General features: G+C 40.6%; 1 protein-coding gene across 1 annotated transcript in view; it reads right to left on the bottom strand.

Moving 5' to 3' along the window:
- The window catches only part of igsf21a (immunoglobin superfamily, member 21a), a gene marked incomplete at both ends in the record, with an annotated part of 161,976 nt that overhangs the window by 71,297 nt on the left and 75,643 nt on the right, over nucleotides 1-15,036 (bottom strand). The window contains one exon of the mRNA XM_083892836.1: nucleotides 398-519. Within this exon, the coding sequence (XP_083748962.1) occupies nucleotides 398-519 (122 nt within the window). The remainder of the gene's footprint in view (nucleotides 1-397; nucleotides 520-15,036) is intronic.

The following is a 15,036-nucleotide window of genomic DNA, read 5'->3' as shown; positions in this document are numbered from 1 at the left end:
AAAAAAAAATGTTTCTTCATTTTTTTTTTTCCTCATGTCACTTCGGGGCCTCCGTAGAAACACTAATCTCTCTGTTTCACAAGCACATAGTACTTTCATTATGAACCTGACTATGTAGGCAAAGCTAATGCACTGCTTAAATCAGCATGAAAATACTGTGCCAATGGATTTCTGCTGCCTCAAGAAGACAATGGGCTAGAACAACATGCCTGACCACACCTCATATTTAAAACAACACACCCATGGGTGCACTGATGAGCGTGCATTGCTACCTGCACAACACGGGCACTGAGCGTGAAATGCAACAATGACAATTGTGCTTCGCTGCTTCACCTTGCAAAGATTGTGAAATGCTGTCCCATGTTTTAAATCAAAGTTGAGTTATTTTCAGGCTCACCTGACAGTGGATTGGTATACAAGGTCTTCACGTCTGCGGTAATCCTCCATGTGAGAGTAATTGGTATTAAACATGGCATCATAGGTGAAGATTTTCTGCTTGATGGTGCCTCCATCAGTGACCTGTGAAGCAAACAGAGAGAGAGAGAGACTTAATGGATGATTCCTCTAATGACACATGGGACAGGTTTATACCCGTCAGCCCCTGAGATTCCTCGACATGTAAACTGCTTGTAATTAACTCATTGCAGCAACAAAGTGCTAATTGCTCATGCAGCCAAAAAAGCAAGGCGCTGACAACATGATCGCAAAACATGAAAACATGATCAGCAAATCAGTCTCTTAAGAGAGCTGCCAGTATGTTTCCGTGCACATGGTTTTACGATTTAATGAAGACTGACAGAGTACTGCGTTTTGCACGTGTCGAGCCCTTTCTACGGCAGTAATGGCTTGAGGTGAGACACTGGAGCGGTAGAGTGCGAGGATTTTCAAAAGACTGGTCTCATCTTCTTTTTTTTTTTTTTTCTGGGCATAGTAGATGATGGAATTTTCTTTCCTTCCTAATATTCGCAGCAGAGTTAAAGTCACTTAGCATTTGAATGACTGTGATATCTCCTCTCCTCAGAAGCCACACACAGCCATAGAGAAATAAAATGGTGACAGGACTTTAATAGAGCGGCTAAAGCTTTGAAGAAGGAAATTGTTGTTAGGCCAGGTATTCCTCTTTCATTGCCCAGGGAAGATTTTATCTTTCTTATCCAATCCTATCCCTTCAGTGAGATAAACAATGTCAAAGCAATTCACAATTTGTTCTGAATTTGCATGTTCTTGTATTTTCCATGTCATGTTGTTTTTAATTTATTATTTTATAATCATTTTCTTAAATTGGACTATCTATCATCCATCCCTACATACATTCATACACACACACATTTGCTATTAATGCCCATCATTATCGTATATCTATCACATATTCTTATTAACTATATACAAATAGTTCTAGCAAATATTATATTCAAATAATGGTATTATTTGTCAAATATTCAAATATTCTATAGTGCACGAGAGCTAATGAAACAAATGCAGGGTTCACTACGTGTTGAGGTAATGGGAGCAGCTCACGAGATGCATTCAAGAAATCTTGTAAATTTCATCACTTCTGCAAACACAGTGCTGTTCACTGACCTAATGCTGCCACCTTGAGAAAATATGTGTACCACACATTAGGTACACATTGTGAGTGAAGAAAAGAAAATGTAAAAAAAAAAAATGCATTTATTACATTCTTACATGAGTTTTGTATCTTTTATAATATTATAGGAATAGGCATGAAAACTTTAGATTGTCCGCTTGATATTATTGACTTTTTATAATCAAGTGGACAATCTAAAGTTTCATGCCTATTCCTATACACTGCATGGAAATAAGATATGAAGCAATTATTCATAAAGAAAAACTATGCAGCTGTGCTGCCAATAAAATTGGAATGGTTATGTTTGTCAATTGCATTGTGTAAACTACTCAAGTCAGCCAACATTTCATACGAATATTTATAATAGTGTCATTATTTCCTCACTTCTTGTCAAACAAGCTGTGCAAATTTACATTTTGCAATATACAACACTTTTTTTTTTGGAGCTGCACTCGTCTTTAAAGAGAAGCCACAGAAAACCATATTAGACAAAGATACTCAGAGAGAAAGTCATTGCAAAGGCTCCGGTTTTGCCACAGGAAAACCAACATTGAAGGATGCATGTAAATGTGCTTGCACACGTGTCGACAAGCACTGAACAAACCAACCATCAAGTGACCTGAAGCAGCCAAAGCCACTGACATGTTCAGCCCTTCAGCGCTTCAACAATATTATTGTTCACAAGAGTAACATATTTGCTCAGCTCTGGGATGACAACCTAGTAACATTGAAGCTTGTCAACAATAACTCACTTTTGCATTTTTCATGAAAAACATGTGCATACTTTCAACACAAATGCAATTTGTGGAATGAGAGCAAAGATGCAATGCAATACAATTAAACATGGGTAAAAGGGGCAATTCTCTAATTGGTGTTTGCTCTGATAAACCATCCTGTCATCCATCCATACATAAATTCATACACACACACACACACACACACACACACACACACACACACACACACACACACACACACACATTTGCTATTAATGCCCATCACTATCATATTTACGTGGATGTTGGTTAGGTCTACAACACCAACTCTCTCTAGGACCAACCTCCTCAATGAGTTTGTGAGCTTAATGTGACTAAAGCAAATTACTCTGCCACTGAGCATTTTCAAGCATTTCTTGGAAAAGCTCAACCAATATTACTGAAGTGGTTTTCACTATATACAACTTTTATTGGTGGTAAATGAAATCGTCTTCCATGAAGAGGATGCGAGTGAAGGCAAAGCCAAGGATTAAATTGTGGAAGCTGAAAAAAGGAAGAATGTTGTGCAGAGTTCAGGAAGGAGTTGCAACAAGCTCTTAGAGGTAAAGTGAGGAGTTACCAGATGACTGGAAAAGTACAGCTAACATGGCGCAGCATACGGCCAAGAAGGTGCACCCTCTGAACAGAGGAAGTAAGACAAATAAACTTGGTGGTCGAATGAGAAAGTACAGGAAAGTATCCAAAGGAAGAGGATGGCACAGTAAAAGTGGCACAGCCAGGGGGATAAAGAAAGTAGCCAGTAGTACTGGGATTTTAGGTGTGTAGCGAAGAGAGAGGTGGAAAAGGAAAAGGCATATAGCGAGATGTGTGACATGCTGGACAATAATGGAGAGAAGGACTTCTATCAACTGGCTTGACAGAGAGACAGAGCCAGAAAAGGTGTACAGCAGGTTAGAGTGATTAAGGACAAAGATGGAACAGTTCCAACAAGTGAACAGAGAGTGTTGAGAAGATGGAAGCAGTATTTTGAAGAGCCGGTGAACGAGTAAAATGGGAGAGATGGACAGATGGAGGGTAGATACTGCCTCAGGAGGTGCAGAGGATTAGTAAGGAGGGAGTGAGGGCAGCTCTGAAGATGATGAAGAGTGGGAAGGCAGTTGGTCCAGGCGACATACCTCTGGAGGTGTGGAGATGTCCAGTAGAGAACAGTTTAACACAATCTTAGAGCGTGAGTGTATTCCTGAGGAATGGAGAAGAAGTGTAGTGTGCCAATCTTCATGAACAAGGGTGATGTGCAGCACTGTAGTAATTACAGGGGTATAAAGTTGATCAGCCACACCGTGAAGATGTGGGAGTTGTTGAAGCCCCGTTAAGGAAAGTAGTGAAGATCAGTGAGCAAACAGTATGGGTTCATGCCATGAATGAGTACCTCAGATGCACTGTTTGCTTTGAGAGTGCTGAGAAGAGAAGTGTAGACGAGGCCAGAAGGTGGCCCACTGTGTATTTGTGGATCTAGAGTAAGCTTATGATCGGGTGCCAAGAAAGGAACTGTGGAATTGTAAGAGAAAGTCGGGGGTGGCAGAGTGTGGTGCAGGACATGTCTAAGAACAGTGAGACATATGGAATCAAGGTTACATCAGGGATCTGCTCTGAGCCTCTTCTTGTTTGCAATGTTGATGGACAGGTTCACAGATGAGGTCAGACAGGAGTCTCCTTGGACTATAATATTTGCTGATATTTTAATCGGTAATGAGAGTAGAGGGACGGGGGAAAGAGAGCCTGGAGGGGTTGAAGGTATGCACTGGAGAGAAGATGAATCAAGGTGAGTATTGGTAAGACAGAATACCGGGATTAGAACTTAGCATATTCGATGGACAGGTCAGGTTGAACGGTTTGGAAATAAAGCAAGAGAGTTAAGGTTGAGATGGTTTGGTCACGTGCAGAAGAGGGATAGTGATTATATTGTCGAAGATGGAGCTGCTGGGCAGGGGGAAAAGATGAAGACCAGAGACGAAGTCTATGGATGCTGTTAAGGAGGACATGAGGACAGTTGGTGTAACAGAAGAGGACACAATGGAAAAAGACAAGATGGAGGCGAATTACTCGTTGTGGTGACCCCTAAAGGGAAAACCCGAAAGAAGAAGATGAAATTAGATGTAAGCGAGAAAGTGCAGGGGGAAAACAGCACAACAAGAATACGTTGATTTAGATGCATAGCTATATATGACATGGTGGACTGTATTTAAATAGCACTTTTCAATAGCGTTGACACTCGGAGTGCTTTACACCACAGTATCGTCATTCATACTCCTGCACATCGATGCAGTGCATTTATATAAATAATTCATACACTGCTGGCACAGCTGGATCATTGTCTTGCTCAAGGATCCTTACAAAAGCAGACTGGAGTTCCCAGGGATCAAACCACCAAGCTTCTAGTTAATGGAACACTCCTGATCAACAGCCGCTTTATCTATACCTCACATCATCATCATCATCAGTATTTCTAGGTAATTTACCAAATTGTGAATCTTGATATTATAGTGATAGGAATAGAATTGCACAGAGACACACTGTACCTGCCCGTCGATGCAAAACATATTCTGCTATCCCTAAGGTGAGTTAAAGACATTTTCTATATATAAATAGAAAAAGTGTTGAGTGACGCGGGGTCAGATTTCTGATCGTCTTGAAACCATAAAGACATTTCTGCCTCAGACACATCATCTCTGTGGTGCTCACTCTTTATAACCCCCCCCCCCCTTAATGAGTTCACCTCTTAATTAAGACTGACCTGTAAACCTCTGTGCAATAAATCTAAAAGATTATACACCCCAGTGGCTGTCTCGCTCCATCCCTGGAGACCTGTTTGTGGTTTGAATGATTGACTAGAGAAGGAATAGAATAGTGGGAATGGATGGAGTGGGAGGGATAAAAGAGAACCAAACTGTGCCAAAATTGCTGTACATGAGGGAGCGCAAGAGCAAGATGAATATGCTTTGATTGCAGAGACGCACCAGTGGGACAGCAAAGCTTTGGTACAACTGCCTTGTTGAATTCAGGCCATGTGATGCATATGAAGCACGGAGGCATAAAATCTTTGCAACACTCCGACATCTGGAGATATGAAAAGAGAGTCAGCTACCACACCCTTGTCTGCATCACGGCAGATAGTAGATATATTGGCTGAAGACATGTCCAGCAGTCAAAGGAAAAGTCCAGGACAGGTAGATGAGAATGAGGCGAGTCTGTAGGTGCTTGAAACGGGGGGGTTGTGTGTCTATGTAGTAATACCAAAAGATGGAGGCTGCCCTGTATCTTTCCCTGGCCAACCAGCTTACTCTTTCATGGCGTTGTGGTCAGATTAGGACTGGGTTTCAGGGGTTAAACCAAAGCCTTCCTCCCGCTGCCTGTCTGGAACTATTTATAGGCTGCAGCTGCATCAGCAGCCACTGGAGCAAATTCAGCGAACACACTGCAGACCAATATTGTGAGAGATTCAATCTGAATCCTGCCGCGCAACTTCAGGCAGTAGTGGGTCAGGGTTAGGGTCTTCTTTATTATATTTTCAAGCTAATTAGGATGAGTGATGGAATATAAAATGCATGTGTACAAAGCTATCAAGGACCTCACAGGGTTAAATGTTATGCAAAGATGGGTTGAGTCAAAGAATTATCTTTCACATGGTGTCTTATAGGTAAATGATGATGTCTTTTGATAGATACAGAAAAATCGAATACATATTTTACTACCTTTTCTTTTTTTTTACTTAAATCCATAATTCTTTCAACCCATATGGTGGACAGCGGCAATGCTTTCAAATAATGACTTAATGGGATCAATTCCCATTCAGTCCCTCATTAAATGAAACGAGATGATCGGAGCATTGTCAGGAACCAGCTTTGCACTCTCTTTCATGTCCATGCTAATTAGCTTAATTTAATTATTTGATTATATAAGGTTTTGTTTTTTTTACTGGACAGAAGCACTGGGAAACATGGTCTTATAGTTTCTTTCTTTCTATGCTACAGAATAGTTTGTAAAATAAAATGTCTGGGCCATATTTAAAACCTAATGATGCATTGCATTCTTATTCTGCTGACCGTATCATAATTCCAAAACATGTATACATAGAGGGAATGATGAAAAATCAATACAGACAAAAAAATGTGTGCAGCAAAACACAGATGTTCTTAAATTCAAAGTCACTATAGCCATTTCCTTTAATAACTGATCTATGTTGTATCTTATGTGTGGTCAGGGAGTGCTGAAGTACAGTAACAACACACTTTGCTCCAATGAGGTGACAATGCAAAAAAAAAAAAAAAAGTCTTGCAAAAGTGTTAAAAAGTAATAAACCGTACAAAATACAATGCAGCAGAATAAAAGAGCATCATGTATTAACTTTATTAGTCTGCAGCACTTGAAGCTGCCAAGTGTAACTGGGGGAAGGCCGAGGGTGTTGATGTGATATTCCTGCAGATTAAGGAGGTCCAAAGGTGATGGCTACATCTGTGGATCTGCAGTGTAATGATCTTGGTTCAGTGAACAAATTCGGTGTGGAGCATTAGTGGCCCTTCCTCTTAACCAGTAAATTAACAGTTGTGCATGCTGTGCTCCAGGACTGGCTGCCCGAGTGACAGACTGCTTCAAACGACAAGCTCCCCTCCTCCCGCTCTGTCTTTCATCAATCTCTGTGGGGGGAGCTGTGGCTAACACAGGCTGATACATAACTAATAAAGTAAACATACACATAACCTGTAATGCTCTAATCGGCTCATTATGCAATGCCATGTTGATATAAATGGATGCTGAATTTGCATTAAGATAATGTTTAACAAATCTTTCGATTAATTCAAGGAATGTCTGTTCGTGGAATAACTGTCTAACGGTTTGCTTGACAGGCTTCAAACTCAGCACATGTGTGCAGTGTCGTCTTTGGACGCGAAACGCAAGAGACGTTGGTAGAAATAGGACAAAATGTATCAATAAATTAGCCACATCCATGCCGCCATACACGGAGAAAAGACTGGAGACAGACACTGCTCTCACCCTCCTCTGATCTGTGTAAGGGTTACTGCAGCAACCATGGCAATAAATGACACACTTTACATCACATATCTGTCAAAATATATCTTTATACAGGCTTCAAACTTGGCAGGTGACTCACTAAGGGCACCACTGTGTGCAGTGTTTACGTCGACATTGTTCAGATAAGAAACGGAAAAGAATGGGTACAGGTTCTCTTTTACTAGTTTCTTTAAAGAAAAACTCACGACTCGGCTGTGTCAGGATAAACTAATGATTTCAGAGACAAGTTGCACACGTCCCAATTCAGAGACTGCCTGCTCCAGAGACTGCATTTGAAGGCCGAATTGCGTCACTGCACTGCAACTCGACTGTCCGATTACAAAGGCTCCTCCAAATACAGTCCTTCCACCCCTAAGCGACGCAAGAGCCAAAGAGTGAAATTCGTTACACACCAGAGACTAATGTTAGTGGCCAACAATGACAAAATGACAAAAAACTTAAAGATTTTAGCCAGGCTTCAAGTGAATTGAATAGCTTAGTTCAGCCTGTGTGGTCTGTGTGGCTCATTTGATCTGTGCAGGAGCAAACAACTGAATTATCACACAGTTATAGAATTCTATGATCATTATTATGTATATGTATTCTATTTAGATCCTATACTGAAATGTAGTGTTATTACACACCCAACTAATGTTAACACAAATCTGTTAATATGGCATTTTTATATTCAGTGGCAATGTTTTCCAATTAGAGGTCTCTGTGTGTCACTGCGAGGGTCTTCAGTCTGACAAGTTTTCAATCAGTACCATTGTTTATAAGCTCATGCAAGCTCGAGTGTCATTACAGCCGATTTTGTTCCCTCTCTGGCGGGTCAGTGATGTCACATGCCCCTGCTCTGCTGTCAGGCATTTTCAATCCAATGTAACAGAGCACAAACAGGTTGTGATTGGCCCCGCTGCTGAAATGACTAGATAACATACATGGATAAGAACGAGGCTTCATGGAAATTGTGCCACTGACAGGAAGAGACCAGCTGCATTTAGAGGTAGCAGGGGTGAGGGTCAGGCACAGCCAGGGGATACATTCAGGCGGTTAAGCGTTATGCAAGCATGTTATCTGAAGCTATCTGATACAAGGCCATCCAGAGGCGGTTATTGTGCCCGTCACTCCGAGTGAGACAGGATGTTTGCAGTCCCGACAGTGAGGAGGCGATGATCGAAGCAGGTCAGACTTGTTGGAGACTGTTGATATACCGCGCACTCGGTGTTAAACAGTAACGATAAACACATGAAATGTTCAAAAAGGGAAAAACAATTCTGGGTGAAAAAAAAAGGAAAAGTTTAGGAAAAGTGCACATGTGACAGGCAGAGCACTTGCTAACATCCCTGTAGAGGGTATGGAAATAAGGGCAATAAGTAACTCATCCACCTCGAAAATTACTACTGAGCTTTCCATGGACAAATCCCTGCTAACCAAAATTGCTCAGTGAGGCTGATCAGCCAACAACAGAACATTGGCCTGTTCTGGGCAGCTTTCTGTAAATGTTAACAGTTTTAAATGCCGCAGATACGAACAACTGCACAGCTAAAGAGGACGACACACAAACTCAAACACAAGCTCAAACACAGAAGCTTCCCCAGTGCTGATAAAGCGCGAAGATGCATTTCTGCTCCTTGTCGTCTCATATTATTATTTACTATTCATATTTATGGGCAAGAGAGCTTTTCAAACGCAGCACACATGACATTAAACTGAACCTGACAATAAATAAAGGGTCTAATTATTGAAATATTATTTAAAGAGAGGCATAGAAGAGAAGAGTACACAAGTAGTAATTAGTAGCACATTATATAAATGCAGTGAGTTCAATACTATGTCACAGAGCTCCATCAAGGACGGGGCAGGTAATGAGATGCAGCACTGAGGGAACAACATCACTGTGAGCACTGGCCCTTAATCTGTTTGATCAATGTGCTCTAAGTGACTTTGTGTTCACACCTTCATGATGACAGTGTCTTCATTCAGATAGCCAGCCTTCCATCAGAGCCCAAACAACTGTTGGAGCAATGACGAGAAGCTGCACGGAAGGAGAGGAAATGTAATACGAATAGAAAAAGAAAAAGCGTCCTTGTGAAAGCGAGTGAAAACCTTTACACCTGATCGCGAAACCGAGACAAAAAGACACGCAAGACAGATGAGCAAATGGTGTCGTATATGTGGTATAAGACATCGCTTTCTTCTGCACCTTCTGGACAAACCGACTTTAGAAAGCATAATGTTTCCATTAAATCTAAAACTATGCTGCTCGCCATGTGATTTGGTTTGTTCTTCTACAGTCACGATTCAGTCAGTGTGAGCGAGTGAACATTTAAGGAAAAATAAATATAATATATTATGGGTACACCCCATTACAGAAGTAGACAGAGAAGAAAATATAGAGCTTTCTTATTTCAGGAGCTTAAACTCAACCACATAACCACTTTCAGGATGCTCTGAACAGTTTTTTTTCTTTAGAATGATCCCATTTGTTTTGGCCCACTTGTGCACACACGTGATGTCATGACCATGAACTCTGATAAAATGTCTATATGGTTACGGCAACGATTGGCAGCATTGTGTCAGAATGACACAATAATGTACGGATGGAGGATGTATAGGGCAAGAACAGCGCATACATTCACCTATATAATTGTCTAACGAATACTGCACTTCTGTCAATCAGACCTATGTCCAACATCATTTTGGGGGAAAAAAAAACCTGTTTTCTTTATATCACAGATTGGATTTTGCTTACAAGAGCACTCACGTTGGGAAACAGATGGTCTTAAAAAAAGACATCAGGGCCACAGTGGACACAACAAGTCTGCATATGTTTGCAGCTTCACAGTTTTTTCTTCCACCCCTGTTTTTTATTTCTTATCCTCCAGATTACTGGAGCCATCTGCATCTGCTGTTTGATGGATATACGAGGAGGAGGTGGTTGTTTCACGGCATAAATCAAAAAGCGGGTCATAAAGCAGGTCATGAACACACAACAAGAACGCTGATTTATTTATATATTTACATATTTTTTTGCTTTCTTCGTAAATTGCGTTAGTTCATCACGACAAAGAATTTCCCGTCATATGAAAAAAAGAAATCACTGAAACAGTACATGCAATAAATTTAAGCGTTATTGAATTGTCTTTTACATATCGCATGTTGGAAAAATAAATATTTTTTCTGTGCCATAGGGCTCCTTTCATGTTTAAGTAACCAATTCTAATCCTGAATATTGCATGGACCTTTAAACCACATTTACTAGGACATGCATGAGCTTAAGTGATGGAGCAGATGGTTATTACTTAGTCCTGATGCTTCTTTCCAGGGTGACAGTTGTACGGAGGGGAAAAACTAAATTATAATTGAATATGAAATGCCTTTCTTCTTCACTTTTATTCAACGCGAATAATCTTATTTTCTGCTGCTATCTTTTTGTCTGGAGTGTCTTAACAGGTGAACTGCCAAAACAACAATTGGACGGCCTTCAGAGACTCGTTTTGCTTTGTGATGTTTCAAACAACAAACCTTCAATTTAAATGTTTGCTGTTACACTTTAGCAACCTTTAATACATCCAGTTCACGTCCAAAACACCTTTTGTCCCAAGAATCATAGTTGGACAGTTCATCTTCAAATATAGGGACATATGGATTCTTAAATCAGGTGCCTATTGCATTTGCCTAAATACAATACTCACACATATATATATATATATATATATATATATATATATATATATATATATATACGCATACATACATATAAATATACATATATATACATATACATATACATATATACACATATATATATATATATATATATATATACATACACATATACACACACACACACATATATATATATATATACATACATATATATAATGTCTAATTTACAATATAGCAACACATTACTGTTATTATTATAATAATAATACAATAAAACTGAAGACTTGTCATTACAACATTTTAGAGGAAAATAAATCCAATTATGACTGACTGGGACAGAAAATTAAGTATAATGGGTCTCTTAGCATGACCAACACACACTAACAACAGGAGCCAATTAGGTGCCTGAGTGCAAGGAATCTATGCTATTGTATGTCAACAAGTATTGCTACACACACATACCTATAATTTCACAATAACATACAAACTCGCATATACTTTCCATGTGAGACAAACCTCCCTCAAGCTTCAGAAGTTAGATTAGGATGTATTGCTCACATCCAAACGTAATTAGCAGCAATAATTATAATATACATGTTTGTCCTGAGGGAATGTTGACACCAGCTCTGTCGACATGAAATATCTGCAAAGTGATAACAATTTCCTTTCTGAAGTATCACACCTGTTCCACATTTTACCTGGTGAGGAGAGGCTACAGAGAGATACGAGTCTGGTGAACAATTTCTCTGAGGGGGTAGTTTCTATTCCTCTGCTGGAGAGAGAAAGAAAAAGAAGACTTATAGATATTATTATTAGTGTAAGTATAATTTTGACATAAGGAGTTAGTAGGTTGGTAATTAGCCCATAAATGCTCGCCACATCCTGAGAGCCGTCATTAAATAAAGCCAAGCCGAACCAATCACTTCATTCAATTACCATGGAATGATTTTCTGGTGTACCTCTGCCACTAACTGACCTATCAACCAGCATGTACCCTCCTTGTTTTGTTGCACTTACACCACTGAGGCTCAGACAATAGCCATGAGTCAGCAAGTGAGTCATGGGGGAAGTGGCAGAGGAAGTGCGGCCAAAAATCTCAATTCCTTTTTAGCTCCGCTAAAGACAATGACTTCCAGTGTTTTTGGAGGTAGAGCTTTGACAAGTGGGCTTATGAGAAGGAGTGGAGTGCATTGATTGCATTTTTCTTTGACAGTGCAGCCTACTATTGTTGCTTTTTCCAGGCAGCTCTGATCTGGTCATCTTTTTTTAATTCTGAGGAACTCATGATACCCGGGTCATGAACCCGGGTCTTTTAGCCAAAAGGCAACAGTGTTAGCCACTATCCCCCCATGTGGATCTTCATCCCTCTCTATAAAAAATATACTTTAATCACTCTGCCTCATTTTTAAATTTGTTTGCTCAAGCCTGGGGGAAGGTCGGTTTTCTTATCTTCTCTAGCTTATGTTTCATGGCAACATCAGTGAAACACTTGAATAACAATTGAAATGGCTCTACCTCACCGCTGACTTCCTATCAAACCAGGTGGCCATACCCACCTCGAGCTGTGATGAGGCTCACGAATGCTCATTGGATGATAACTGTATAAGAAATTACGCCGCTGGGTGCCAAAAACCTTATGTCATTGCCTTGCATTATCCTTGGTGTGTGTGTGTGTGTGTGTGTGAGAGGCATCTGTCCAGAGCAAGTAATCAAACCAGACTTGGCAGACAAGCTGCCATTTTTTTTCTCTGTCCCTTTCTTCTCTGGCATATTGTCCGCACAAGGAGCCATGAGCTGGTCTAATGATATCACAGTTCTGCCGCAAAGTATGAAGCACTTGGTAAGGTAGAGTACAAACCCGTCAGCTTTGTGTATTTGCTGCCTTCCAAGTAGAGGCGTTTAATAGTGTGAAAGGGAAACAAAGACAATGGTTTCCAATTAGCGCAAAGAAGCTTGGTCTAAAAAAAAAGAAGAAAAAAGTGTGAGCACATTGAGGCACACTTGCTTGTTTCAATTTAAACAGAAACCACAGCTTTTCTACACTGAGGGGTAAAGAGTGCTGGAACCAACGAGAACGAGTCATCATCTATGGTCCAAAGCGAAATCAAGCACGTTGAAAGGTTCTGGTCATGTGGGTGAGGGCTGAGGGGTTGTCAAGGTTGCGTGATGAAGCAGCGCAGGCTAATGAAGCAGCAGACAATAATAACATAACAAAGAGGGAGCTGGGTGCAGGAGAGAAGAACCCGTTTCATCTTCCTTTCTCTCTCTCTCTCCCCCTTCTTCCGCAAAAAGCTTCTCTCATTAGTTTGTTTCCTTGTGTTGTGCACGCCCGCTTGAAGTGCGCTGCAAGCGAGAGCTGTCACGGGTGTGAAGAAAATGCCCATCGTTTTCCTTATTGAGAGAGGCCTTGGTGTACAGTGAAATCGCAGGCTGCTATGGCAAAGACCTATAAAATGCATCAGTCATGTCACTGATGGTTTAGAGGCCGCTGGTCCCACGTCTGACATTCATTTAATGGAGGTGAGGTAACTGCGTTATAAAAGGCAGTTACACTGTACAGCCACCTGTAAGTAAAATAAGCAAAAAATTCTGATTTAAGATGCCCGTTTTGACTTCGATGACATTCTTTTAGTATGTGCTTTTAGCTGACAGCACTGACGTATGTAGATATCTATCTGTCACGGAGGGAAAACGAAAAGGGAAGGGAAGACTTTCGCGGCATGCCTTTTTCTGACATCACTCAATTCTGACCTTTGTCAGCAGAAAGAGAAATGTGTTGGTTTGTTGCTAGGCTATGAAAGCGAGGTATATATAAATTTATATATTTTCCATACACGGTGAGTTTCTATAATGGAGCCACTCTATTTTTTTCCCAAGCCACACAAGGTTTGACGCGCAAATTTGAAATGAGCTGCAGGACAAGAAAGAGCCGCGGGACATTGGAATGTAAAAATGCCCACACAGTCGACCACCTTCACTGAGCAGGATGTCGTGCAGCGTTCGATTATATGGACTGTGAGAATGCAACAGTGCACATGCAGTGCGTTTGAATCAATTGCAAAGCCACGAGGCTAACTGTACAGGGTTTGAGTCACATTGATGGATTATGAAGTATTTGCTTCCTTTTACGAAGTGGTCAAAATTCTGAACTCAATTCATCAGTGAGTTTGTTTGAGCTGTCTGTCCGATGGTGGTGGTGGGGGGGAGGGGGAACTACTTGCCTCAGAGATGTCTTAACAGCTTTCAAAAGGTACATAAAGAAAGAGTGTGACAGATTTATCTAATGCTATAAATTCTAACTGTTTTTATGTATCCCTGCCTTTTATGTGCCCATTTGAACGGTGTAATTGAACCAGTAAACAACAAGACATCTTAAGAACCTGATACGCTCTGGCAGGACACTCCACTGCATGTGAATCAAGTTGTCCGGTAATTTTAAATCAAAATGATCTATTTATTTGGTTTACAAAAAGAAAAGAAAAAGAAGAGGGATGTGATCTACACGTCCTATGTTCAAACAAGGTGGAGGGATCATGGTTTTTGTCAAAGCTCACTGATCGTAGGTGTGAATGTCTCTGTTTGTCTCTGTTGGCCATTTTTCCACTATGGTCCCAGCTCGCCTCGCCTCACCATGGCACGACACAGAACGGCACGGCTTAGGTTGGTTTTCCACGACAAAAATAGTACCTACTCAACGTGGGCGGAGTCATCACTGCACGGCTGCATGAAACTGCCGGACGAGTGACTGGTGACTTGTAAAGCAGTTGTTTTCAGTGTAACTGAATCATTGGAATCAGTTAATTAAGAATTTGTTCAGTATGTCCTCCATGAAATAAATACACCAGACTCTTCTGTTAAATATTGAGATTTTAGACATTTCCCTGGTAATTGTTGGAGATTAGCCCACGTTTTTAGGAAGTCTTTTGAACTGATCTACAGTTCGGCATTGTTCGCCTTGATTCTTGTGTCGGACGTGTCTTCCTGTGACCA

This window comes from Microchirus variegatus (genome assembly GCF_963457635.1).
Source record: "Microchirus variegatus genome assembly, chromosome: 7".
Classification (NCBI taxonomy): Eukaryota; Metazoa; Chordata; class Actinopteri; order Pleuronectiformes; family Soleidae; genus Microchirus; species Microchirus variegatus.
This window is presented reverse-complemented; position numbering and strand designations above follow the sequence as displayed.